General features: G+C 35.6%; 1 protein-coding gene across 4 annotated transcripts in view; it reads right to left on the minus strand.

The window, feature by feature from the left end:
- The window catches only part of DPP10 (dipeptidyl peptidase like 10), a 1,432,672-nt gene that overhangs the window by 534,406 nt on the left and 871,488 nt on the right, over positions 1-26,778 (minus strand). For all 4 annotated transcript variants that reach the window (XM_063631313.1, XM_055262569.2, XM_055262570.2 and 1 more), the window contains exon 2: positions 7,481-7,595. In XM_063631313.1, coding sequence (XP_063487383.1) covers positions 7,481-7,595 — 115 coding nt within the window. The remainder of the gene's footprint in view (positions 1-7,480; positions 7,596-26,778) is intronic.

The raw sequence follows: 26,778 nt of genomic DNA on the forward strand, positions 1-26,778 counted from the left end.
TGCCTTGGCCTCCCCAAGTGCTGGGATTACAGGCATGAGCCACCAAACCCCACCATAACTCTCTATTTTATGGAAACCTGACTTCTCAGAGACCAGGCTATCTAATCATACATTAGAGGCCAGAATATCACATTTCTAAATTAAATTTCTATTAGGAAGAAGAAATAAAATACATGACAAAATATTAAAGTTGTATAATGACACATAATTTTATATAATGTGGTTTGGGATAGAAAATGTGAACTTATATTTTATCATGGGTATTTGAAGTTCTGAAAAATCATGAAACCAGAAATAAAAATACATACAGAATTTACACGTACAATTTTCAACTTCCCACTTCTGTCACTGCCTCCCTTTCTGCCCCTTGTCCAAATTTTTACACCTCCATCCTCAGCTGAATTCTTTCTCTGCTATGCCTTCCCTTTTATAAATACATAGAATTACTTCACTAATTACAAAAATCATGGGAAATAATAAAGGGGAAATTTATTTTTCTAAAATATTTTTTTGCCCCTATCTTCCATGGGTGCAAGAATATGTCTTAACTTATATTACAAGGATTATGACACATGTAAAAGCTAAAAGTGCCTGAGATAGCGATCCAGCATCTCTGCCTTCTAGTTGTGTGAAATTAGTCAATTTACTTCAACTTGTAAGACTCAAATGAATACTCTAGAATGTAAATAAATGAAGAGTATCTATGCAATATTAGTGATGCGAGAAAAAATAAAATAGCACATGTAAAGCACTTAGTACAACCTCTGGCAAGAAGAAGATATACATAAAGGTTAATAGGTTCTCTTCTGACTCTTGTAAAACTAAACACATTATAATGTAAACCAAATTCATCATTTATCTGACTGGACACTCTAACATTATGAGAGTAACTAAGGGAATCAAATATGGCTTAAATATAGAAATGAAACTATAAAGGAAAGACAAAAAAAGTAACTGTTTTTATTTCATTAATGCCAGAGGAAATTATTTTTTATTCAACATCAGAGATAAATCTATTTAAAAAAGCAACAACAATCTATATTATCCAGGGGGAAACTGGTAGAATCTGTCATTGTTATGCCTGGGTAATGCTACATTGAAATCCCTGTTCAATCTGTGCTGTTCTTGAAAAAAAACAAGCAGAGACACATTAGATTATGCATATCAATACAACACATCTCCTGCTTTAATTCAACAAAATAAACAATTTGCATCTTGATTGATGCCGATGTTTACAAATAGTGCAAATCTAAAAATCTGGTAAAACATTATTTTCCCCTCATAATGTATAATGGGGATAGTTTAATCATTGCTTTGATATTTGAAAACACAGGTCAGGTGCTTAAATGACACCTATTAAATTACAGATGCCGAGATATTGTTTGCAATATAGTACAACATAACATTTTAACTAACTATAACCAGGAGCTGTCATTTTGTTGGAGCAAAATAGTAACTAGAATGAATTCACTTTGAGTTTTTGCTAACAGTAACAGATCAGCTGTCATCAGTCCAATAAAGTCCTTAATTTTATTAAATGCTTTCTAGGAAATGAGTTTTACGTGTGTGTGTGTGTGTGTGCAGGCATATGAATCTTTTTAAAGCCCTCTTTCAAAGGGTCAAATCTTTTTTTTTAATCTATTGTCTTAACAATAGGAACAGAGAGAATTCTTTACCTCAACATCATATTTGTGGGCACGTAGCAAGGCTAGGAGATGAATCCAAGTCAGTCTAATACCAAGGTCAATTTAATCACTTTATCTACTATACTTTCTCCACAAACTAGCTGCTGAAGTCATCCAAATCTGTTGGCCTTAGCTGTGTTATGTAGAAAACCGCTCTACTTCCTTTAAACTGGTGTGTCATGAGGGTTAAATGAGTTGATTGTGTGCAGTGTACATTTAAGTTGATGTAACAAAGGCGTAATTCCTTAAAAGCTGTCTTCTAGTTTTTGGTTTCTTTTGTTGATTTTTCTGAATAGGGCTGCCTATGTTTCTCTAGTTTCCTTCACTTCCTTAATTCTGTTTTGACTCAAATGAACTAATTGAGCACAGCTTCATGGATGTAACCCATATCTGATATTAAAGACTTATCTAACCATTGACATCACTGTGGGAGTATCAACCTGGGTAAGTTATTACCCAACATGGCATATGAAATTAGTTTAAAATTCTTAATCTTATAGATACTTCTAGAAGTGAAAATAAAGACATCTCTATTGTGGAACCGAAAAATTACTATTAAATTCTTGTTTAACTGAGATCAAGCAGAGCTCTCATGATTCCTACATCAATGCTTGGTTTCATTTATACTCTGATAAACCTGCAAAGACCAACCACTGTTCACACCTAAAAAGTGTACTAAAGGAATGAATCCCACTATTGTAACAGAGGGTAACTGGGAAGTTTCAAAAAGAAACAAGAGCTAGAGCTAACAATGAAGACCACATTTTGGTGCTTTCTCGTTTTATCCTTAGTCAACCATGACAGATAATCAGTGTGGTGACTCTGTCTTGGCACTGACTGATTACAGACACAGTCAAAGGGCAACAGGCCATTGTTGCTGAAGAATTGTGGAGTATACACAGTTCTCAGGTGGCTATTTCAATATGGCAGATGGGTTAAAGAGCATGATGACTATCCCCTATATCAACTGCATTCTGACTCAGAAAACATGCACCTTTGTTCTTAAAACAGGCCAAAATTGGTAATTGTATTCTGCACAAAATGTTCTCCCACGTATATTCCTTCTCATTCTACATATTAAATGTAAAAAGATTGCAAAGTAGATGCGTACCTTTACTAGACTGATTTCTACAACTTTAAGCATGAATGTACACTCATATATTTGTAGAGTATAATTATTGATCTTATAGTTAACATATTCTCAAAATAAATGTGGATAAACTCCTTTTCTTTAAACAAACTCAATAGAAAAAATAATGTAGGTTTCATCAATGCATCTGAATAAGTCCACTCTGTAATTAAAAAAACGGAATGAGTAATTTGTTCCTTTCAGAAATACTTAAAAAATGAAATACTTGAACAGCCTATTCTTCAAAAATAGTTAGGACTTCTCTTCACAAGGCGAGGAAGAGTCTGATAATTTTAGAAATTAAGGCACATGTGTCAAACTACTTCTGTAATAAAATTTGCAATCAAACCGAAATTACAATGAGCATGTGTTTCTCTGGTTATAGGCTTGCATTCCTTAGCACTTACCTGCAAATTGTTGTGCTATTTTGAGTAAAACAGTTTCTAAAACATTTCTTTGACTAAATAACTTTTTGTATGCTTTCATCTTTAAAAACAACCCACTAAATATATTTTCATGGTAGAAAAATCTTAGTGAAAGAGCCCACCATATTTCATCTGTTGCTATATTTGTCACTAAACAAGGCATTATTATCATTGGTAGTTGTTATTAATATATTATATAATAGACATTAGAGTTATAATACACTTCAAGAGATCACCTCACATTCTAGCAAACCAAAGATGTCCTTTTCTTCAATGAAACACTGAAGCCATAGAAGTAAGTGACTAGCCCAGGGTTATATAATTATAAAAGCTATATGAATTTATGACTGCCACTCTTTTTTGTTTTTTGAGACGGAGTCTTGCTCTGTCACCAGGCTGAAGTGCAGTGGTGCAATCTGGGCTCACTGCAACCTCTGACTCCCAGGTTCAAGCAATTCTCCTGCCTCAGCCTCCCGAGTAGCTGGGACTACAGGTGCATGCCACCATGCCCGGCTCATTTTTTGTATTTTTAGTAGATACGGGGTTTCACCATGTTTGCCAGGATGGTCTCGAACTCCAGATCTTGTGATCCTCCCACCTCGGCCTCCCAAAGTGCTGAGATTATAGGCGTGAGCCATCACGTCCAGCCTGACTGCCACTCTTATTGGAAGAGTAGTTGTAGAGGCAGGCCTTGTCCTAAAAGGCCCAGTGTCTTGCTGAAATTCCACAATCAGAAGCTTCCCCTCCTGACATAGATTCCTCTACTTGGTTGAAAGTTTCCACCTGCTTGACTGGTTTTACTTAGAAAGCTAGGCCTTGAGAACATATTGGTGGACAGAGGGAAGATCAGAAGGATGATGCTGTATGTTGAATTTCCAGCTGGAGGTTTTCTTTGTGGCTCTGTTTTAGCACAGCTGAGAGAACTCAAGCCTGAGGGTTAGAAGAGAAAGGCTTGGTGCAGTTGGAGCACTGCAGCCTGACCACAGACATACACAGCCACAGACACATGCAAAATCAAGAGTGTACACGGCCTTGATGGATATTCTTGTTCTCACCCCAAAAGTTGAACAAACTCAGATATTTTTCCTGTCTGATGAGAGAGGCAAGACTAGATAATTTCTAAAAGTGCTTCCAGGCTGAAGACTCAAGTCTTGAGCTGCAAACTATTAGTCTTCTGGCATTATATATTACTCTGACATGTTTGGGTTCAGCCCACCATAAAGGCCATGTGACTACACTGCCATTTTGCTGGGTCACAACTCAAATTTCTAACCACTAGTTGTTACACTTGCCCACTTGATCAATTTACATAATCTTCTAGGCACTTGATGGCATTGAGTTTTCATAAAGTATAGAACACTCTCTGTATAAAGTAGGGTGTCTGCTTCCTATAGCAATACCTTTTCCACTCCAGCATAATTATTTTCTTTTTTATTTTAGAATGTCCCTACCAATAATAATAGTGAAATCCAAAGACATTTGAACATGTAGTATGTGAAATGCACTTGGTAAACTGTAAATCTAAATAATAATTGTGGGCTGGGTGTGGTGGCTCATGACTGTAATCCCAGCACTTTGGGAGGCCTAGGCAAGAGAATTGCTTGAGACCAGGAGTTCGAGACCAGCCTGGACAACACAGAGAGACCTTATCTCTATAAAAATAAGAATAAAAAATAACCAGGCCTGGTGGTCCCAGCTACTCAGGAGGCTGTGGTGGGAGGATCGCTTGAGCCTGGAAGTTCAAGACTGCAGTGAGCCATGACTGCACCACTGCAGTCCAGCCTGAGCAACAGAGCGAGACCCCCATCTTAAAACAAAACATAAATAAATAAATAAATAAATGCCACTTCTATTTATATGATTAATATCATATGAAATTAAGTCTGGGTTGGGGGGATGTGGTGTTCTAAATATGTGTATTTTCTAAATGTTTGTATTTGTGTAACTGGGGATTGGAGGTGAAAGTTATAAAATAGTGAAAGTGCAGGGCCAACTACCACAGCACCTAGAATGTGGTAAGAACTCCATAATTACCTATGGGATGAATGAATGCATGAATAATTTGACCCCAGGTGACTAACTTCAGGTTAAATATTTTGTCCCTTTCCATTTGTCATAACTGAAATTGAAGTCACAAAAGATGTATATTCCTGAGAGGTTTTATACCTTTTCTGGGAAATATTCTTTATATAACACTGCTTGTCATGGTTTCTGGTGGTCAATAAGTACTGAATAATAGCCATCTTCAAAGGAATAGCAGCAGCAGTGCTAGGCACTATGCTAAATAAACTCTTGAACTACATTATCTCATTTTACCTCCATAATAACACTGCAATGTTGGCACTAAATATTATACCCATAATGCAGATGAGTAAAGTGAGAGACAAGGTTAAATAACTTGCCAAATTGCACAAAACTACTATATTACAGAGACAGAACTCAAACTCAGGTATGTCATGCTTGTTCTTGCTTTAATAAATGAATAAGTGCAGGACAAAATGAACTCAATTATGGTTCATCACTGTGGTTTTATACTGGGAAAAATTGAAAAGTTTTGAGCGGAAGTTTAATTTAGTGAGTGGCTAACGCTATATGGTCTTTGTTGTATCAAACTCTCAAGGACACCAAATTATCACTATGGCCTCAGTGAGTAACAAGAAAACCTGAGAAAGTGAATCACTGGGCCAAGGATGCTAGAATCAGGATGAAAGAAAAAGAGTTCAAGAGAAATACACAGGGATTATGACATGAATACCTCCATCTGGCTAATAGCCATCAATAGAAGGCAGCAATATCGACTCATTCTTTTTTTATAATTATGTTAAACTTCTTATGCTTAAGTGAAACACCATGCTGAAACTCATCTTCCTGTAACAATGATTCTTGGCATTGTGCAGCAACTTAGAGCCATCACGTTGCTCAATTACATTGTATTGCAGATGTACAAATGAGGCAGTTAAGAAAAGGTTCCTGGGGAGAATGCCGGATAAGCCAATTTTTACCAGGGAATTTTTTCTTTCTTCCTTTCCAATTACCTTTCTCTCCTCCTTCCTCCCTACTACCTCCCTTAATTTCTTTCTCAACCTCTCCACATGTTAACTAACATCTAAAAACTACATTTTTGGCAGTTTATAGATTTCAAAGTCAATATTTTTCAAAGACAGTATACTTCACGAAGTCTCTCACTGGAACAATTGATACTGCCATTTGTATAATTAGTCACCAAAATTACTTGACTAAATGACTCTGAAAAACAGTTACCATTAATTGTATTTTGTACATCAGGAGATAAGTTCAATGTGTTTAAGGGGCTCATAAAATAACAAAACTAAGACAAACTTAAAGTGGAAATAAATAGCATTCAACAACAGGCTATAATTTTAAAATATCAGTTGATTTTTGGATTCATTCAATCCTATCCCAAAAATGACTATTTTTCATAACACTGTGTCATATGTGGGCGTTCAGTCTTTGAGAAAAACAGTCGGGTGGGTGGGTTGCAGCAACTGCCAAATGTACCTGGAAGACAACTGGGGGAGTTTAAAAGTGATCCCTTTATCTCTGCCTTCCTTATTAGTACCTACCAAAGAGTAATAAATCTCCTGGGTATTGAAATAGTCCCCAGAAAGAAGTACAATGAGAATTTCCATATTAGTATTAAACTTTAATCTGAAGAACACAGTCCAAAAATCATTGCAGGGGCAATTTGCAAAGGTTCTTTGGATAGGGTAGAAACTTAGAATGTAAAAACTTTAGGGAAAGAAGGAAAAAAAGGCCTAAGAAAGAGGTGTCCAAATTTAGAGGCTTAGATCACTCTCTTTTGATCTGATCTTTTTCCATCAAATCCTCTCTTTCCATTTCCATATAGTTGGGTTATCATCTATATATAGAAACTTCCAGATGCCACTCCCTCATCTTCAACCCACAATAAAAGTCAAATGTCTTCTGCATTTATCAAACTAACACACAGTAAGTCTGTAAGTGACAATGGAGACCAAAAGTCTCCTTGGCATTCTCAACTTATATATTTTACATTTTCAGCTTCCCCAAAATATCCTGCATGATATTTGAACTGCAGAATTACTGTGCCATTTGCAAAATGTCTGATTATGCTTTTTTTTCCAAATTCCAACCCATGCTAATGTGCCCTAAGATACCACATATTGCTACCCTCTTAAAGCATTTGAATGTGAAATTATCATCCACAATACCATCATAAGAGAGGAATAAAGACAGATTACCTGGGGTTAAGAGGATGACTGACATAGTGATGAGTGAGCATACAACTAAAATCACCAGCAGAGCAATAGCAATTCCCTTCCAGTTTCTCTGTGGAGGGCTGTTACTTCCCAGTTCCTACCGAGATAGAAAAAAAAGTTTCATAATTATACATGCTCCAAGAGAAGTGTATTCATAAAGGAATGATTCAGTGCATGGCACAATCACAGTTTGAAAGCTGATTAGAATCCATTTCCTCTTCAGTAGTCCATTTAATTATTCAAAAGTGCACATATTATAAATGGCTATCTTTTGGGGGCCAATCTGATCTCTCTGTGAGATAAACCAGCAGAGTTTTATGCTTGCTGTCCAAAATGTAGATGGTGTAAAAATGCATTGACTATAAATACCAGGATGAGAGCCAAAATACTCCGCAAAATAATTATGGAAATAGAGTGAGTCCCTTTACATGTATTCTTGCTACAATGGAACCTACAATATAAAGATGTAAATGTTCTTGAAGCACTATGGGCTACTTTCTAACTGGATGGAGGAAAGATTAGAAATGGGAAAATCATTCAAAATGTCCCTCACTGCAGAGCAGCACACATTTGTTAACCAAACAGGTCTTTTTTAAACAGTTCTCCCACCACTCATAAAAACGAACAGGATTTAGTAACTAAATTAAATGAATCCTTCTATATCAGTGGTTAATGACACTCTCTTGCTGGGCAACATGCATGATATTGGCAAAAGGTATGGTTGATGGGGAAAATAAACTTGTACATCTCTCACGATGCATGTGGTAAAGCTATTCATTCCTCCACTGATCTGTGCTCTACTGTATTGACTAGATATGTGTGAGCATAATTCACCAAAGCAAAGTACAGACCACATTGATTTGAAATGAATGTCAGCTTTACTTTGCAATAAAGTTTATGAAACACTGAGCTTCTCGTTTTTTTTCTTCCTACTCTATTTCCCAACTGCTTTTCATCCTTTCTCAATACAGCCTCTTTATTCAGAAATAGCTAACTGATTTGGTGATAAATGAAACAAAACATGAAGGTATCCAGCTCACTACATGTGCACAAATCACCCAAGAAGCCATAGAGCAGCTTTGTTTTAAATAAATATAAACAGAATAGAAAACACTTAATAAATTGTACATGAGTTCCTGTGACTCACAGATTAAAACGTTGATGCTAATACTCATATAGTTATTTTGGTATTGAATTGTGCCATAAACCCATCAGATTTAAAGAACTAGACTCTAAATAAACACAAGAAGAAACCATGCATAGGAGGCATTTTGTTGTTTGTTGTTTTGCTTCTCAGATAAATCGCTCTAAGTTAGTCTTTCATTCTGATAAACCAAATCCGGGAGAGATCAATTCCACTTTTTCTTAAATGACTTGCTCCACATCTCTTTTTCAAATAATGCTTATTATCCAACACTTCTATTCCTCTTGCACTTTAGGATTCTCATTCATATTTTCCACATAAATCAATACAGTGGGTCCCCCAAATTATCAGCTTTAGAGAAGTGATATAAAGACAGTCAATAGTTGTCTTGTGACCATAAACCCTTATCTGGAATGCAACGTTCCTGCAAGCTTCTAGGTGAGTTTCTTTGTCAGAATGTGTGCGCTGTGATGATTGGTGATTCTCTATAATAATGCCCTACTTCAAGGCTACTCAGAAGGTAGGGTGACAGAACGAGAGAGGCTGCTGCTGTAAATCAAAACCTACAGTGGTCTGAAAGTTGGGAAATACTCATCTCAAGAACTGAGACAGTGAAAAAAAGGGCAGTAACCAACAGCAAGTGGGTATCTGGGCCAAGAATCATGAATACTTTCCTATTTATTAACTCTAAGGGAAGCAAGCACATATTATTTTCACAATGTAAGAAAAGGGAAAAAGAACAGAAATGTAGCAGTTATAACTGACTTTTCAATTCAGTAAGAGAATCAAGAAAAAATTATAAACTGAAATTTACTGATTATGATCTTGATATGCTATCACTCCAACTCATGACAAACTATTTGATAAATGACTTTTGACTGTGTTTTTCAGTTTGTGACTATGATAAAACCATGTAATGTCTACCAGACATAGTCTAACAAAGAGTAATAATAGCTTGTATATTTTATTATGTGTCTGATATTGAAACATTTTAGATTTGCAATCTCACATAATCCTCAAAATAATCAGGTAAGATTAGTGTCATCTTCACAAATTTGTAGATAAGAAAATGGGATTTGAAGAGATTAGTAACATATTCTTTTATCACTAATAAGTAGAAGAGCTGGAGTTCTAGTTCATAAAATCTGATTATAAAGATCACACTTAAACACTATAATGCCACTTGTAAAGATGAATATTTCTAGAATTGATTAAAGAATCAATAAATCAATAAGTTATTTGGACCCTTACATAACTGTATGTCAATACCTTTTATTTGGGAAAATTCACAGTAATATTTGGAATTCAGTAATGCTATCCTGAATTCAGTAATGTTTGCAAATAAATGTAGATTTTCCAAGTCACAACTGACTATGGAAGTCCACCATTTAAAAAGCGGTAAAACAAATTTGAGCGAGACGTATTTTTCTGTTCATAAAGTGACGCACATAAGAATGTGTGGTTCCTCTGAAATGACTCATCAATGCTCAAGGCATATACAAGTCCCTATTGAGAACTGCTGACTTAACGAATGTAATATAATTCTCCCCTTTCCATTCACCTTATATTCTATTACCATTACATTTCTAAAGCATGGTGTTACTTACGTTACTTTTTTCTCCAAAGTTCTTTAACATCCCTACACTAGCTAAAGAATCAAACACAAATGTGTAAGTCTAGAAAAATAATTATCTATATCCACGTTCCCGTTTCCCCAGCCAGCACAATCTACTTTTGAGAAAGAATCTTATATTTCATGCTGCTCTGATTGCCATTTCCTTACATTTGCCTCAGATGCTTCAACCTTCACATCACCATTCCATTCCTAATTCTGTTCCATCCAACCCCTTTCATATGCATCCAGTTATAGACACTGTCAGTCATTCAACATCCTGCTCTTCTCTTGGGGATTTCTCCTAGTTATGCAAGCCAGATATGACTTTTCTTTCTCTGGAAAGAAAAACGCCTAAAATACACAGTATCAGTAAGTTTGAATCCAACTCTGCTACTTGAGAGCTAGGAGACTGAAAACACACTTCTAAATTATTCTGAGCCTCAATATTTTTACCTGAACAACTGGAATAATAATGATAATTATTTTTAAATGTTGGAAGGATTAAAATAAAATAACTCATAAAAAACTCATACCTAAGAAAGTTTACACTAAGTGAACTGTTTGGAATGTTCTCCCTCAAAATACTTGCACTCTTTCTCATCATTCACAATATCATGAATGAATGACATCATCATCATCATAATGATGATGGTGAATGGTAGTGACGGTGTTGCTTAAAACCATGTATAAAGATCCATCATATCCCTGTTGGGTTTCAAGTTATTAACTCCTTAATGTAAGAATCACATCTTAGAAAATTTTATTTTTTTTAATTTAAGAAAATGTTTTTAGAGAGAGGGTCTTGCTCTGTCACCCAGGCTGGAGTCCCGTGGCACAATCATAGCTCACTGAAACCTCAAACCCCTGGGCTCAAGTGATCTTCCTGCCTATGCCTTCTGAGTAGCTAGGATCACAGGCATAGTGCCATCACACACAGTTAATTTTTTAAAATTATTTTTTGTAAAGACGAGGTCTTCTATGTTGCCCAGGCTGATCTCAAACTCCTGGTCTCAAGCAATCCTCCTGTGTCAGTCTCCTAAAGCTCTGGGATTAAAACCATAAGCCACTATACCCAGCCTTAGACAATTTTAGATTCCTTACGTCAGTTAACAATCTCTTGCTCTCTTAATAGGTGCCTGGAGAGTAATTGGCCAGTTAACTAAGTGGTGGTGAAAGTGATCCTGATTGACTTTGTTTTTGATGACTTTCTACCACCCAACATCTGAAAGCAATCAACTGCACATGCCAGACCAACAGAACAGGTATGATCCTGGGCAGCAGCCTTAGACAAGGAACATGTTAGGAATTTGCAACATGATCATCTGGATGCTTTGGCCACAGAACAAAGTGCATGTTAGATTATGATATCACAAGGAGGGGGTCTAGAAACTTACGGGCAAACATTAAATGATCCATATATGGTGCTACTTTTGTAAATGAGCCCTCCAGTGGATGGATGCATCAGTTGAAATGCTTGTGTTCAATGTCAGATCGTATTAAATATTGTGACTGCCTAGAGACACGTTAGTGCTACAGTCCAAACTAAACTGAGTCTGTAACCTAACTATTTACAGTATATCTGCCACCAACAAATTACTCATCATCCTTCAGAGAACAGTTTAGCTTACAAGACAAGGCTTACCATTATAAAGATAATTTATCTACGTCCAAATTCATTTTTTATTAGTTTAGGTGCAAGGAGAAAAATGCTGGGAATAATAAGTAAGAAAAATGCAAGGGTTAGACACCATTTTATTTGGCAAAATAAAGAAAAAATCTTAACCAGCAGATGTGCTTTTCTTCATAAGAAAATAAAGGATACCAAAATTTGTTTTTTTAAAAAATAGTATTCCATTTGTACTTTCCTTTGGAAAACGTCAATGTATTTATCTGCCATATGTACTCTGAAGAGAAATATAATCTACCTATATTGAAATAGTCTAAAAAACATGACATTTAGAGAAAATACAAGGAAAAATCATTGAGATATTGAAATTATATATGTAGATTGAATGTGGGTGTGTTTTAACAAAAATAGATTTTCTCCAACCACCTGTCTACTTTCTAAGAAGCACAAGGAAGGTTCTTTAAAATATCTGTATTTCTGTTTGAAAAGATGTACTTAGGTTTTTTAGCCCTAGATCATTAACATTTTTTACATGATTCTTAGTGTCATTCTTAACACAATCACATCAATCACTCAAAAACTTATTTATTCACTTTTCTTTTATCCCTTCCCTATATTTACTTGTTTCAATATGTCCTCACACAGAATCTTAATGTTTTCTCAAAGAAGTTCAATAAAGTTCTTCAAAATAAAAAAAAAAATGGGGTGTCCTCTTGCATCAGTTCATGTTCTGTTAAATAGCTCAAAAATTTGAATCGTCTTTTACTTATTTTATTTTACTGATGGTGTTTATATTTTCAACTGTAAGTAATGTCAAATATGGAAGGGTTTGAAACAGTCCAAAGACATTTATACTGAATAATCTTAAAATATCCTAAAGGAAGTTAAAATATTTTAAAAGTTTCTATATTGTCTCATGATATTAAAGAAACGGCATTTAAGAGTTAAAACTTTAAACGATACCTGGAATAAACTCCACCTTAAAGAAACATGCTCTTACAACACACCTAAGAAATGTTTAGCCAGCTCTGGCTTGAAAAGCCTTGAGATATTGAAATTCAATTTAAATTTCCCTTAAATAATACCATTTATCATTTAACAAAATGTACTGGAGTGTGTTAAGGTTTGGGATACCACACAAGATGAAGCTGGGAATACAAATTAAAATAAGACCTGTTCCCATTGAGCATAAAGTCTGAAGAAGAATTTTCTAGGCAACAATAGAATACAAGGTTAAATAAATAAAGGTAAAAGAGTAAATCACACAATTTTGCTATGAGAAGTAAAGAAGGAAATTATTAATTTTCTTATATTGATATAAAACATTCACTATGCACATTCAATCAATATCCTATAAAAAAGGTGCTGGATATGCTAGGATCACATAACAATATAAAATCTGGAATGAAAAAGGAATCAGAGGAGTTTTTTTAAAAGTAAGTAGAAAACGTGTATTAAAATACACATGTAGGTATTTGGAAATGTCCACAAAGTACGCATTTTATCCTTCTGGAAAAAATAATTGACAACATTTACAAGCTATAATAGATTAATAAGCATAAAATGAACTGAGATAATTTTCAAGGAGTTTCCAAAAGAAGCAGGCAAAATCTGATTTTGCCTCCAAGAAACATTATTTAAAATATTTTATAACATACTGAAGTCAGAAAAAAATTCTAAATTTTTATTAAGTTCATGTTGTCTGAATAGTATGTCTGAAAAAATACCACAAAAAGAAAATTTAAATTCAATTTAAAGAAATAAATGCAATTATACTAAATAAAACTTTAGTCAATTGAATGTAAGAGTTTAGTATAAATAAAAATATTAAGGACTATTGTCTAGTATTAAGAGAAACAGTCATGGTTTCCTACAAGACATCAGTTAAGAATATCAATAAAGAAAATATAATCATAGAGATCATTTCTCATATTTAATTTGCACTTAATACTTATTCTGCCTACTGCTTCTTAAAATTGCTCATTGTTCTCATGCCATTCACAGTTTCCTCATTTATCCTTCTTCTATGATTGGAGGACTCTATGCTAAGTAAAGTAATGTGTTTATAACTAATTACAAGTTACACATTTTTCAAAATTATGCTCTTTATAGGTTTATGCTGTTGACCTACATAAGGCTAAATATGCTAAATCATATTGAAATCTGAGCTATGGACCAAAGGCATCAACATCAGCTGGAAGCTTGTTAGAAATGTCAAGCAAATGTCTTTTGTTGCTCTTTTTTGTTTGTTTGTTTTATTTTGATTTGGGATTGTTTTTCTTGTTTTTGTTTTTGAGACAGACTCCTGCTCTGGCACCCAGGCTGGACCGCAGTGGCACAATCATGGCTCATTGTAGTCTCAACCTCCTGGGCTCATGCGATCCTCCCACCTCAGCCTCCCAAGGAGCTGGGACCACAGAAATGTACCACTGTACCTGGCTACTTTTTTTTCTATATATTTTGTGTAGAGATGTGGTCTTGCTATGTTGCCTAAGCTGGGGTTTGTTTGTTTACAACTAATTTGTTTATAAAAGAACTGGCAATTATATGCGTTACAATTTGCATTTATCACTCCCCAGTAATTATGATTATTGGTGCACACTTGGATATGGTTTGGATTTGTGGCCCTACGCAAATATCATGGTGGAGAAGGGGCCTAGTGGGATCAATTGGAGAAGGGGCCTAGTGGATGATGGGGGCAGATTTCCCTCTTGCTCTTCTCATGATAGTAAGTGAATTCTCACAAGATTTGATGGTTTAAAAGTGTGTGGCACTTCCCCCTTCGCTCGCTCTCTCTCCTGCTTTGCCATGGTAACATGTATTTGCTCCCCCTTTGCCTTCCACCATGATGGTAAGTTTCCTGAGGCCATCCAGTCATGCTTCCTGTTAAGCCTGTGGAACTGAGTCAATTAAACTCTTTTCTTCATAAATTACCTAGTGTCAGATAGTTATTTACAGTAATGTAAAAATGAACTGATACACACTCCTAGATGAATTAAGAGTAAATTAGAAACAAAATAAGTATGACAGCTATCCTTAATATATTGTGTGGTGTTAGTTTTAGACTTTTAGCATCTTGATTTAGAGGTCTAAGGTAGGACTAAGCAACTGTGATTCTGGACACATTTAGGATTAAAAACTACAACTAAAGCTATTAAAAAAGACAAAATACAAACAAACAGATGTGATGTCAGAAAGACGGCAGATTAGAAAGCACCAGGTCCTCATTCCCCCACAGGATCATCAAGTAAACTACTAGCGACTGACTAAAACAGCTTTTTGGGAGCTCTGGTAACCAGCCAAATTCACTGCTTTCCAACCAAGTGAATGCCCCATCAAAGAAAAAGCCACAGTGAAAAAGGTAGGACGTTTCATGGCATTATTGTCTGTGCTTGCCCCACCTTGGAACAACAGTGAGTGCAGTAAAAAAAAAAGTAGCCCACTTTCCAGTATTTTTCTCTCAGGAAGGAAGGAGGGCAGTGGAACTTATTTTGCAAAGTTCTGGCCTGTCTGTGGGCTGCCTGAGGGACTGGTTTCTGTCTTGCCTCAGTTGGAGCTCTCAGACGAAAATGAATATATAGTTTGAATCTCAGTTTGGAAGCCATGGAAAACTATGAGGGGTAACATAGTTTGTGAAAACTGCAAGAGTATGCTGACATGCAGAAACTGAGGGCAAAATGTTATGGCAAGAGTAGTACAGAGGAACAGCCAAGATTTCAGGAAGAATCAGGGGTGAATCTCTTAGGGATGGATAATAAAACATTTCAAAGCAGCCTTCAAAATAAATAAATAAATAAAAACAGCCCCATCTATGGGGAAATTGGGAGAGAACACCACACACACAGGCCCAGGGAAGACACAGGCCTAGAAAATGCCTGAGAAAATCTTAAACTTTCATACTGGGCTATTTAGAGAACATCTTCCTCCACACAGTCTACAATGACTTGAAGAAGTGTCTGATTTTTCAGACACCCAATTTTCAACAAAAGATCACAAGGCATATAAAGAAACAGGGAAATCTAGCCCTTTCAAAAGATCAAAATAAATCTCTGGAAACCAACCTTAAAGAAACAAGGCTTCAGATTTACTAGAGAAAGACTTTAAAACAACTGCCTTAAATACACTCTGAGAGCTAAAGAAAAGTAATGACAAACTAAAGAAAGTCAAGAAAATGGTACATGAGAAAACTGAGAGTATTTAAAATGACCCCGAAATTGTAGCTGGAAATTCATATTGTGATATAGCTAACAAAACAGTAAAACAGGACTATCATTAATAATCAATAGTAATTCCAGTTCTGGTTATATACCCAAAACAATTGAAAGCAGTGATGCAAACAGGTATTTGTACACCTCTGTTCACAGAAGCATTATTCACAATAGCCAAAAGGTGGAAACAACCCAGATGATCATTGGTAAATGAAAAGAATAACAAAATGTGGTGCGTGTGCCTGTGTGTGTATGTATGAGTATTATTCAGCTTTGAAAATGACGGAAATCCCGACAGTTGCTACAACATAGATGAACTTTAAAAATACCGTGTTAAGGGGAATAAAGCCAGTCACAAACAGACAAATACTGTATCATTCCACTTAAACGACGTGCCTTAAGGAGTCAAATACTTTGAGACAGAAGGCGGAATGGTAGCTGTTAGGGGCTGAAGAGAGGAAAAAATGAGAAGTTATCTTTTTAATGGTTATGCAGTTTCAGTTTGATAAGATGAAAAAAGTTCTAGAGACGGCTGGTGGTGATGGTTGCACAGGAACGCAAATGTACTTAATGTCAATGAACTGTACTATAATAAAAACACATAAAAATAACATTTATGATAGCAAAACAATATATTAAATGTCTTTAGACAGTATTATTGTCCAAAGAGAGAAAACCACAAAATGTTATTAGAGAATTTATAGGACCACTTGAAGGATGTAGAGAATCTTCAAATCCCTGTTAAGGAAAATTCAATGTGGTAAAGATGTCCCTTCTTCCTAGATTAATCTACAAATTTAAAGTAATTCCAGTGAAAATCCAAATAAAACTTTTTTTCTTAACTGATAAAGTGATTTTAAAATTTAGATGGAAAAATAATCCTATAAAATAATAATTTTGAAAACAATATCTGATGGATATCAGTTATCAAAGTGTAACATAAATCTGTGCTAATGAATAATGTGTGGTATGAGTAAGAACAAAAATACAGAAGCAAAACTATATTTCAGGGAAAAATGTTGCATGCACACAAACACATTAGTTCTATTTTATAGATTGAATTTATATATTTCTTATGTATGTCTATATAATTTATAGACAGAATTAGTTATATTTTAATCTCTATTTTCCCACAAGACTTTCACTCTGCAAAGAAGGACAATTAGGGTTGAGCAAAACATTCCAATGAGAAATATCGTGATCTCCATGGAGCCAAGTCAGACAGCCAATTTTTCCATCATCTTACAGTATTTCTTATCAGCATTCCAATCCTTTCACTGCTGAAGCCTCCCACAAGAACATTTTCTTGGCTCCTGTGACACCGTACTTTCCTGTTTGTTATTTGCTAGCCACTTTTCCAATTTCTCAAAATTGTGGAGTTGCCCAGACCTTGGTGCTGGCCCACATCTTTTCTTTACATGAATACTATTTCTAGTGATATCATTCAATACCACTTTTTATATTATCCATATTTTCTATCAACCTTATATGTTAATGTTAGGAACAGAATACATGGACAAGATATTTTTAAAAAGAGGGATAGAAACTGAAATTGACCTCTAAATAGACAGAAAGCTAAGGGTCTTTCTACAGTTACATTATTCAGACAGACAATCTTCTCCCAATATATGTAAAACATCCTCCATACATATCAAAGTCAGTTGCTATTTAGAGTGCCTACTGCTTCTTAAAACAGCCCATGAGATTCATGCCATTTAGTTTCCTACTTTTACTTTTTCCCGTTTCTCTGATGAAAGGACTCCGTGCTAAGGAGAGTACATATTTTGATCAAGCCTTCATATTTTTCAAAATTGAGTTCCTTAGTAGGTTACTTCTGTCTACCTATGTAGACAATGCCTTAGCTCAGTGCAGTCCATGGACCAGTAGGATCAGCATCATCTGAAAGCTTGTTGAAAATAAACATTATTCAGCCCCATCACAGACCTTCTGAATCTCCAGGGCCAGGGAAGGCCTAACAGCCACTTTTAATAGGCTCTCCAGATGGCTCTACTATGTGCTGAAGTCTGGGAAACAGTCCCCAAGGTCAGTGCTGCTCAAAATATGGTCAGCTTCACCCTTGAGTTTATATAAATGCAAATTATTCATCCCCAACTCAAACCTAGTGAGTTCCTGGGGAGGGAAGGACTGAGCAATCTTTGTTGTAACAAGCTCTCCAGATGATTCCTGTGCACACTCAAATTGGAGAACCCTTACCATAGAGATTAAGTCCTGGAGTGATACAGTTCTGAAACTGCTAAAATGAACAATCTCACACTCAGAGGAATTTGGTAGATGCATTATGAGTTAGTGGTTTCGGAATCAGTACACCTGCATTTTAATATCTAATTATCTATTTACTAGCTCTGTTACATACACGATTGATCTAATCTATTTAAGCATAATTATAAGCCTAACTAGTTATGCCTAACACACATGATCAGGCTTATGAATCTTCCTCCATACGTGTTATTTTCCAAATTATGTTTAAGTGTAAACTGAGTTCCACCTGGTCAGAGACTATTTCACACTCATTTTTGTATCCATAACACCTAGTAAAGCACATACTAAGTATTCACAAAATATTTGGACTGAAGCCCTAAGCTCAGCTTTATTCCTTAAAGTTAGGAATAGAGTCTTTAATCTTGAGGGATGCATTTCAGCATTGTGAGGACTGGGGGATAACTAGCTATCTGCATCTCAAATAGACAGAGAAAAGACATCCCAGGAGTACAGTTGTTGACCCATCCTGGGAACTATAATTGTGGTTGAAAGAGCACTAAAAGAATGTCAGTGATCTACAAACTGGAACAATAGTCCCAAATTTCTGGGATTGATAAGCCTCTACGGATTACTAACAAGGCAGACAATCATCTTTAAGCTTGATTTCAGGAGGTGAGCAGGCTGCATATATAATCTTCTGCTACATTCTGCCTAGAACTAAAGTTCTCCCTAAAGTTCTAGGCAAAACATAGCAGAAGGATCATATTTGCAGCCCAAACATCTAGAAGTAGTTTCTAGTTAACAGACTAGACTCTTGTCCACAAGGAGAGTACAGAACATAATTACTTCTCATTGCATTTGCGATGCCAAGCTAAGTTCTTGGTGCACTGTGCATCCACATATTTATTAAACAGATGAATGTAACAAACCCAGAAACTATTTTTGGCTTAGTAAACTATTTATTCTTTATCATCTTGAAGTCACTTTTAGAATGTCAAATATTGATTCTCAATAGCTTTTTATACTTAATTTTATATCAAAGTGTGATATAAAACTCTCTTGACAACAGATAATCCATACCTAATGTGGAATATTCACTGTAGAGCAATAGAAAATAGTAAACTTGGCAGCCTGGTCTGCCCACCTGGGATGTCCATTAATAATTACTTGTATGATTTAAGATAAGGCTTTCATCTTCTTAGGCATAAAACAGGAACAGCAGTGTGTGCCCAGCTTATGCTATGCAGCATCATCTGATGCAGCCAGCATGTCACAAAACCTACCCCCACTCATTTACTTCGTAGATATAATACAGGCTCATGCTGCTCACGTAGAAAATAGAAGGGATACTTGCATACAATATTTACGAGCTTTCCAAGAAATAATGCAAGTGAAAACTATTTATAAACTGTTTCATCTACATCAATTTAAGTTTTATAACCACATCTCACAAATTTGAAGAATTAAAAAAACTATACATAATCGTTCTTGAGGATTAACTGTTATTGAGTCAAGGAAAGTAGTTCCTGTGAAACAGTCAGTTTTAGAACATCTGTAAACTCTTAAAGAACATGCACATTTTTGAAGTCTTAGTATAGTGTCAGCCTATTACTAATGGGAGGAAGAAGGAATGCATGAAAGAAGAAAGGAAGGAAGGAAAGTAGGTAAGGAAGGAAGGACTTTAGATGAACTTATTGCCCCCAGATAAATGAGAATCTATTTGGGAAGATGAATAATTTATTATACATTAGAAGCACAAAAGAGAAAACTCTATTTTTAAAAATACTCAGCACTGTGGTGCAAGATGCTAAATGTGATAGGAGTCAGGAAAGAGAAATCCCTGATGATGTTTGTTAGAAATGCTAAAGATCAAATCTATCCTGGCCGTTTCCCAGTTAAATAAGTTCCAGGTCAGAAAGAGCTTAGATCTGAAAGGCAGAAGAAAGTCATCCCAGGCCGAGGAAACCCCCATTCCCCTGCTCTCCCTTCAAGATGAACAAGGTGTGTTTAATGTACTTCCTTTTCTAGTGGTTCCTTAAAGGCTGTAATTGCCCAGGAGTCAGGTAAGATGCCAAACATAGGTTAAGAAAATAGTAAAGCCATTGGCGAAATACGACTGCATGAAAAGAACAAGTGGCGCTGTAGCTTCAAGGTAAGTTCACAGCCAGCATTATTAATTTGCTGTTCGTAATACCACTGACCTTTAGATGCCACCGAGCGTCTGGGGGAAAATTTGTCAATTTACCTCATCTCCTTATCTTAACTAACTGCACTTCCTTCACCACCACCACCACTACCTCCCAAGCCAGAAACCTGGGTATGATCTGGAGTTTCCTCCCTGTCTCCAGAGCAAGTGCCATTTTTCCTAAGGCTCACCAGAGGAAAAGCTGGGAGCTACAAAGACGTATGCTCTTTCAGTAGTTAAATATTATGCTTTCTTAGGCATCAAAGCCAATACTGAAATAGAAACAAACACATTTGATCTAGCTCAAAAGTTTATTTTTCCACACATTTATTTATTATCACTTATTAACTGATAAAATCAAATGTAATAAACTTCTTTGAAAATCAAGAATTCTATTCATCGTAAAACATTTTTATTCTGCTTTGAAACTAGAAGGTACAGTCACTTTTTATCTTAAGTTTAAAGATTCCTTGAGTGTAGGAGAAAATTTTTCTAATACCTTCTTTACACACAGAAATCTAATATCATAAAGAGGCAGCTACAGCTAAGATATCAATTTTACAACTTTTTCTCCAAAAGAAAAAAAAGCAGAAATTAATGAAATGAGGCAGAACAGGAACTAAATGTGCTTTTAATTATTTTTATTGCTTTTGCCATTAAAAATGTTAATAAGTACCATATAGGCATTTAAAAAGGAAAGAAAGAACACATTACATTTCCACTGTAGTAATCAATATTCCTGTGCTGCTTTTAATTAGAAATATTAAGAATATGTGTGTGTTTTAACTTCTCAACTACTCTGTGATGGTTATTAGCCATTTCCAACACATATATACTATGCAATTAAGGAAGAAAGAAGTTAAGCAAGATTTGGACCTTTTATTTATATCTCCAGAAAAGTAGTATTCCGGCAATTTTTCAAAAATCCCATGGACCAGGAATAATTAAATAAACTCAAGGTAAGTTATACTATATCTGTGCAAGTATGCATTTCACATCATTTGTGCTCTGCTTAAAGGAGGACTTTTCTGGCTGAAATTTTTGTGTGGGTGAGTAAGGCAATTACTCGCCTCAAAGCCAGTCAGTGTTTCCATTCATCTACTGAAGACAGCCTTTTTTTTCCCCCTAGTCTTTGTGAATAGAGTAGCCAGTATCTGCAGCAGTCCCCAGAATGTCCCATCAGTACCATTAGTTAAAAATAAGCCATCCCTCATACAATTTGAAAAGACGTTTGCTCTAAAAGTTCATTTTGCATGAATCATTCGATTATGGGTAATTTCAATATAAATTAAGAGTTTTCTTTTGTTTTGCTTTTTAAAAATATTTTCATTCTCCCAGAGAACCAGAAAAAATCCTACCAACGTGTGTCTGTGTCGGGAGGAGGGGTTGGGGAGGGACAGCCCATCTGCCAGGAAGAGATAACCAACCTCATGTCTCTCCCTCCTGTAAAATCATTGCCACTTTGGCTGCATGAGAAACATCAATTCATTTTGTGGTGATACTTATTAGCATCATAAAAGCATTCTGAGAATTTGGTCAGGTTTAATAGTTCTCTCAAACCAACTGTAGGCTTCGCCTTCATAAACTACATAGGTGTAAGGATTCCATACTGATAGTCACAATCGATAAGGTTAACAATGCAGTCCTAGTCATTTTTCATTTTGTTCTAGTTTTCAAAAGAGATTTTTGAAGATAAATTTAAGAACGGTTTTTCAAAGAAGAAAAGTCATAAATACCATTTTGGAAGTCCCCTTCCCCCCAAAAAGCAAAAAAGCAAACAGAAAGAGAGAGTACAAAACAGTACCAGTCCTTCTAGAGGTGAATTTACAAAAGCTAATTAAAAAAAAAAAAACCCCAAAATTTACCTACTTGTGTATGTGAGCTGAATCTCATTTCTTTCGCTCAGTGTATCCATAGTATTAACGAAGCTTGATGTGTATTAGAATTTCAATACACATTTGATAAATACATTCATTCATCTCTAAAAGCAGAAGAGTATTTCCCTCCTAGGTCAACCTACTAGTTAAACGAATGCCCGCCCACACTGTGACTGCCTTTCGAACTTCTTCAGAATGATTCAATGAGGCTCCCAAGACATCCCTGCCTAGTCTGCTCATGGCATTTGGCTTATCCTTATGGTAGCACTTAACAAACTACATCTGTTTGTCCACTTTCAAGTGTCTCTTTCACAAGACTAGATCTTTAATCAATAAATATTCATTGAATCAGGTAGGAATGACTGGCAAAATATATACACTAACAGACTGAGTGGCTTCCTTTATAAGAAAGACATTTCTTGTGTTTTTTTTTCATGTTAGAAAATCGCTCATTGTTTATCTCTTTCTTTTGACTTGGCTGTCAGGGAAGATAATTAGTATCAAAAACAAAGTACTTCTTTATAGTCTTAGTTTGTTTCTTCAGCAAGAGTAGAGATTTACTGATGTCCATGTTGATTCAGGCTGCAGTGATCAAGTATGAACTTCTACAAGATCATGCAGGGTTTATGACTCTAACATAACTTTCCTTTGTCTCTTTCTGCATCATTCTCTCCCATTAAAAAAAAAAATCATTTTGTAATACCCACACTGCCTGTCTTTCCACTTACAGGATACATTACTGTAATGAAGCTCTATGTTACTAAATCACACAGTTTCTGAACAACTATACGTAATTTCTTTTCTTTATTCTTTCCTTACCGGAAGCTCACCTACACCACATGATGGTGTAATAGTGAATAAAAGAAAGCACTGCCTTCTCAGAGTTGAATCATAAGAAAAAGAACTGTTCTCAGACTACAGAGAAAGGCACTGCCTACGTCCTGATTAACTAAATACATCTATAGAAACTGTGCAACAATTGGAAGAAGGTGTAAATACCATCATTGCCCTCCCAACTCTTGCCCACTCTGATTCCCATGATATGTGAGTCTCTGTGAAGAAATGAATGGATAAGGAAACATTAGGTTCATACTACTAAATACCTTAATCATAAAACTGATTTTTTCTTTCCCGATTTCATGTTCACTCAGCAACTTCTGGATGTTCATTTAGCTTTTCTGAAATACCTGCCAACAGGGACAGAAGGGCCTGACTGCACTGACCCGCATCCTGCTAGCTGCAAGACCATTTTTCTTTTCTTTATCAATTTATCCTTTGACACCGTGGCTTACTTGCTAGTCTTTGTGCCCTTGGTTAATGTGAATCTGTACCCTAGAGATGGAACCATTTAATGTGCTTATAAACATCAAAGTTTCTGTGCCCCAAACCTGAGTGCCAGGGCTCATACCTTGGTGAATCCATCAAAATAAATGAAATGTTATGAGAAACGTGGGCAGCCAGCCAGTTGGCTTCACTGAGTGATAGCCTGACCTTGGCATTCACCTGTCTTTCAAATTGCCACAACAGACACATTTTAAGGATTCGGTCACCATCTTCAGAAGGGTATTTAGCAATAACACATCCTAATACACCATGGGACAATGCTCAGATCCTCAGTAAAAGTTAAGTGTTTCAATTGGATAGCGATGTGCTTAGTATTACAGGAAATTATTTTTGGTAAACCAATAGCATCATAAGAACAATAATTATAGGCTATACTTATGATGTACTGAGAGTATGCTCCCCAGATTTAAACACATACCACATTGGAGGAAACAGCAGCATGGCAAGGATTTGGCAAGCAGCAGAATAAATTCCAAGTCTGTTCACAGATTATCTATTTTACCTGAACATTTGATGTGTGGAAGTATTCTATCTAATGCATAAGTTAAAATATGGTGTTTTAAGGTAAGCATTGATTCAGTATGGAGACATGAGAAAAGGTTACGTGGCATGTTTTAAAGACAAAAATTTAGATCCCAAGAATATTTCAAAAGTAGTTTTTCTTGAGTTTCTAGGCTTCTCTGGTACTATTTAGCAGGAAAGTTTAAATAATGCTGTTCTAAAATAAAATCAAAAGAGTTTAGACTACGCATTATAAATAAAAATGACTAGGAGAAAACATAATTGGTTTTATATGTAGTTATGTAGCTTTATAAATATATGAAGTCTACTATAAGGATGTTACTGAAGGGATTCACTCCTATGGAGATGAAGTTTGGCTGAATACAGGCTTAAACAGCACTAATGAAAATTAGTCTAGTCATCACTGCACATAATGAAGGACTGGATACATACGTGGCATTATCTAAATGGAATAATTTTTTTCCAGAAATATTTTAGAACAAGACCTGCTATTGCCTGTATTGGATATTTTAAGAAAGTTCTATTAGAACACAAATGTTTGACTTGAATGAATGCTTAAAATGCTTTCCAGTTCTGGGTTTCTCTGACTATGTAAACTTATAGGAAAGGCAATCAATTTTCCTAGGTTTAAGCTTGGGAAAACAGTCTAAACCATGTAATAGATTTTTGGGGAGCACATGGTGGCACAGTGCTATAGATCTGTGACATCCAGTAGCCACCCAAGCCTTGGTATTGATGAATGTGTTCAAAAGTAATGAGTCTACAATGAGGGTCTGGTCAGCGACCATTCCATCGTCACAAAAGATCACTTCCGAAATGCTCATGGATATATAATTCCCAAAAGTTTCCCAGTGGTAGTTATTTCATTCTTAGTGATAAATGGGCTTAGGCATCAACACATCCATCATTCAAATAAAGGTAGTGGTGAAAAAATGTGTGAATAAATTACATATCGATACACTGGGCATATAAACTGTTTTTGAAGACATGTATTGTGATATGAGTATCTAGCAGAACTGTGCTTCATTCAATATTTAAAGATGAAAGACAAAACACACCATTAATTTACCAGCTATTGGAAATTCGTGGTGGGGAAAATTCAATATGTTATGTTGGTTAGTAAAGCTTAAAGTTAGAATTTTTATGTCTTCAAATTTAATAACATTCTATTAATGACCTTGAGTATTTGGTCCAGGAAACAGGGAAGAAGTATTATGTTAGAATGAAGCAGAGGTGTGATGCCATGGCTCACACCAGTAATCTGAGCTCTTTGGGAGGTCAAGGCAGGAGAACTGCTTGAGCACAGGAGCTCAAGATCAGCCTGGGAAACAGAGAGAGATCTCCATCTCTACAAAAAATAAAAAAATTAGCCAGGCATGGTGGCACATACCTGTAATCCCAGCTACCCTGGAAGCTTAGATGAAAGAATTTCTTGAGTCTAGGAGGTCGAGGCTGCAGTGAGCTGTAATCGCACCATTGCACTCCAGCCTGGGCAACAGAGCGAGACCCTGCCTCAGAAAAAATAATAAACTCAGGGACAAAGCCTGATTCCTGTGGTCCCATGACAAACTCTAGCCCATTCTTTGTATGTAAGAGGTAGAAAGATGAGTCAATTAGCCGGGATTACCTTGCCTCAGAGACTGTCAAAATGATTTGCCTATCTCTATCTGTTTTAAGATAAGACAGAAATATTCTTTGTTGGCCAAATAGAAGAATGTCCTTCACAAGCAATGCTAGAGTGTTACAGAACTCAGAGACAGTCTTGGTGCAAGTGCATGATTATTGATGCACCATGATTTACAGGGAAAATGAAGTGTTTTTCCCCGCAATATATAGTGCATCACCTTAGAGACATGTTAACTAATCCCATGTCAGCAATACTTTGGGATTAAGACAATCATCTCCACTTGAAGTTTATTTTCAACTTTTCAGCTAGTATTACCTGAATAGACATTAAGAATTTTCTCACCTTGTCTCAGGTAGCTTTCCTTTTTTTTTTTTTTTTTTTTTTTTTTTTTTTTTCTTTTTTTTTTTTATTATACTTTAGGGTTTTAGGGTACATGTGCACAATGTGCAGTTTTGTTACATATGTATCCATGTGCCATGTTGATTTCCTGCACCCATTAAGCTTTCCTTTTTTAAAGAACATTTCATTATGAAAATGTTCAAATATAAAAAAAGTTGAGAGAAGCGCACAGTGAACAGCCATGTTCCTAGTGTTAGATTCTAGAATCAATATTTTGTTATATTTGCTTAATCACATATCCACCTGCCTATTTATCCACATATATATACCTCTATCATCCATTAATCTACCTTTAATCTACCCATCAATTAATCCATCTTAATTTTGGACATATTTCAAGGTAACTTGAACATTGTAAGCTAACTTATAATTTTGGATGCATTTCAAGACCTCAGTACACTTCACTCCTAAACACCAAGAGGTATAACATTTACTAGATTTCACTCTTTGTTATAATTTTAAAAATACAATTTACATATCACTTGCCCACTTTTAACAAATTTGGCTTCTTT

Source organism: Symphalangus syndactylus, chromosome 22 (assembly GCF_028878055.3).
Source record: "Symphalangus syndactylus isolate Jambi chromosome 22, NHGRI_mSymSyn1-v2.1_pri, whole genome shotgun sequence".
Taxonomy (NCBI): domain Eukaryota; kingdom Metazoa; phylum Chordata; class Mammalia; order Primates; family Hylobatidae; genus Symphalangus; species Symphalangus syndactylus.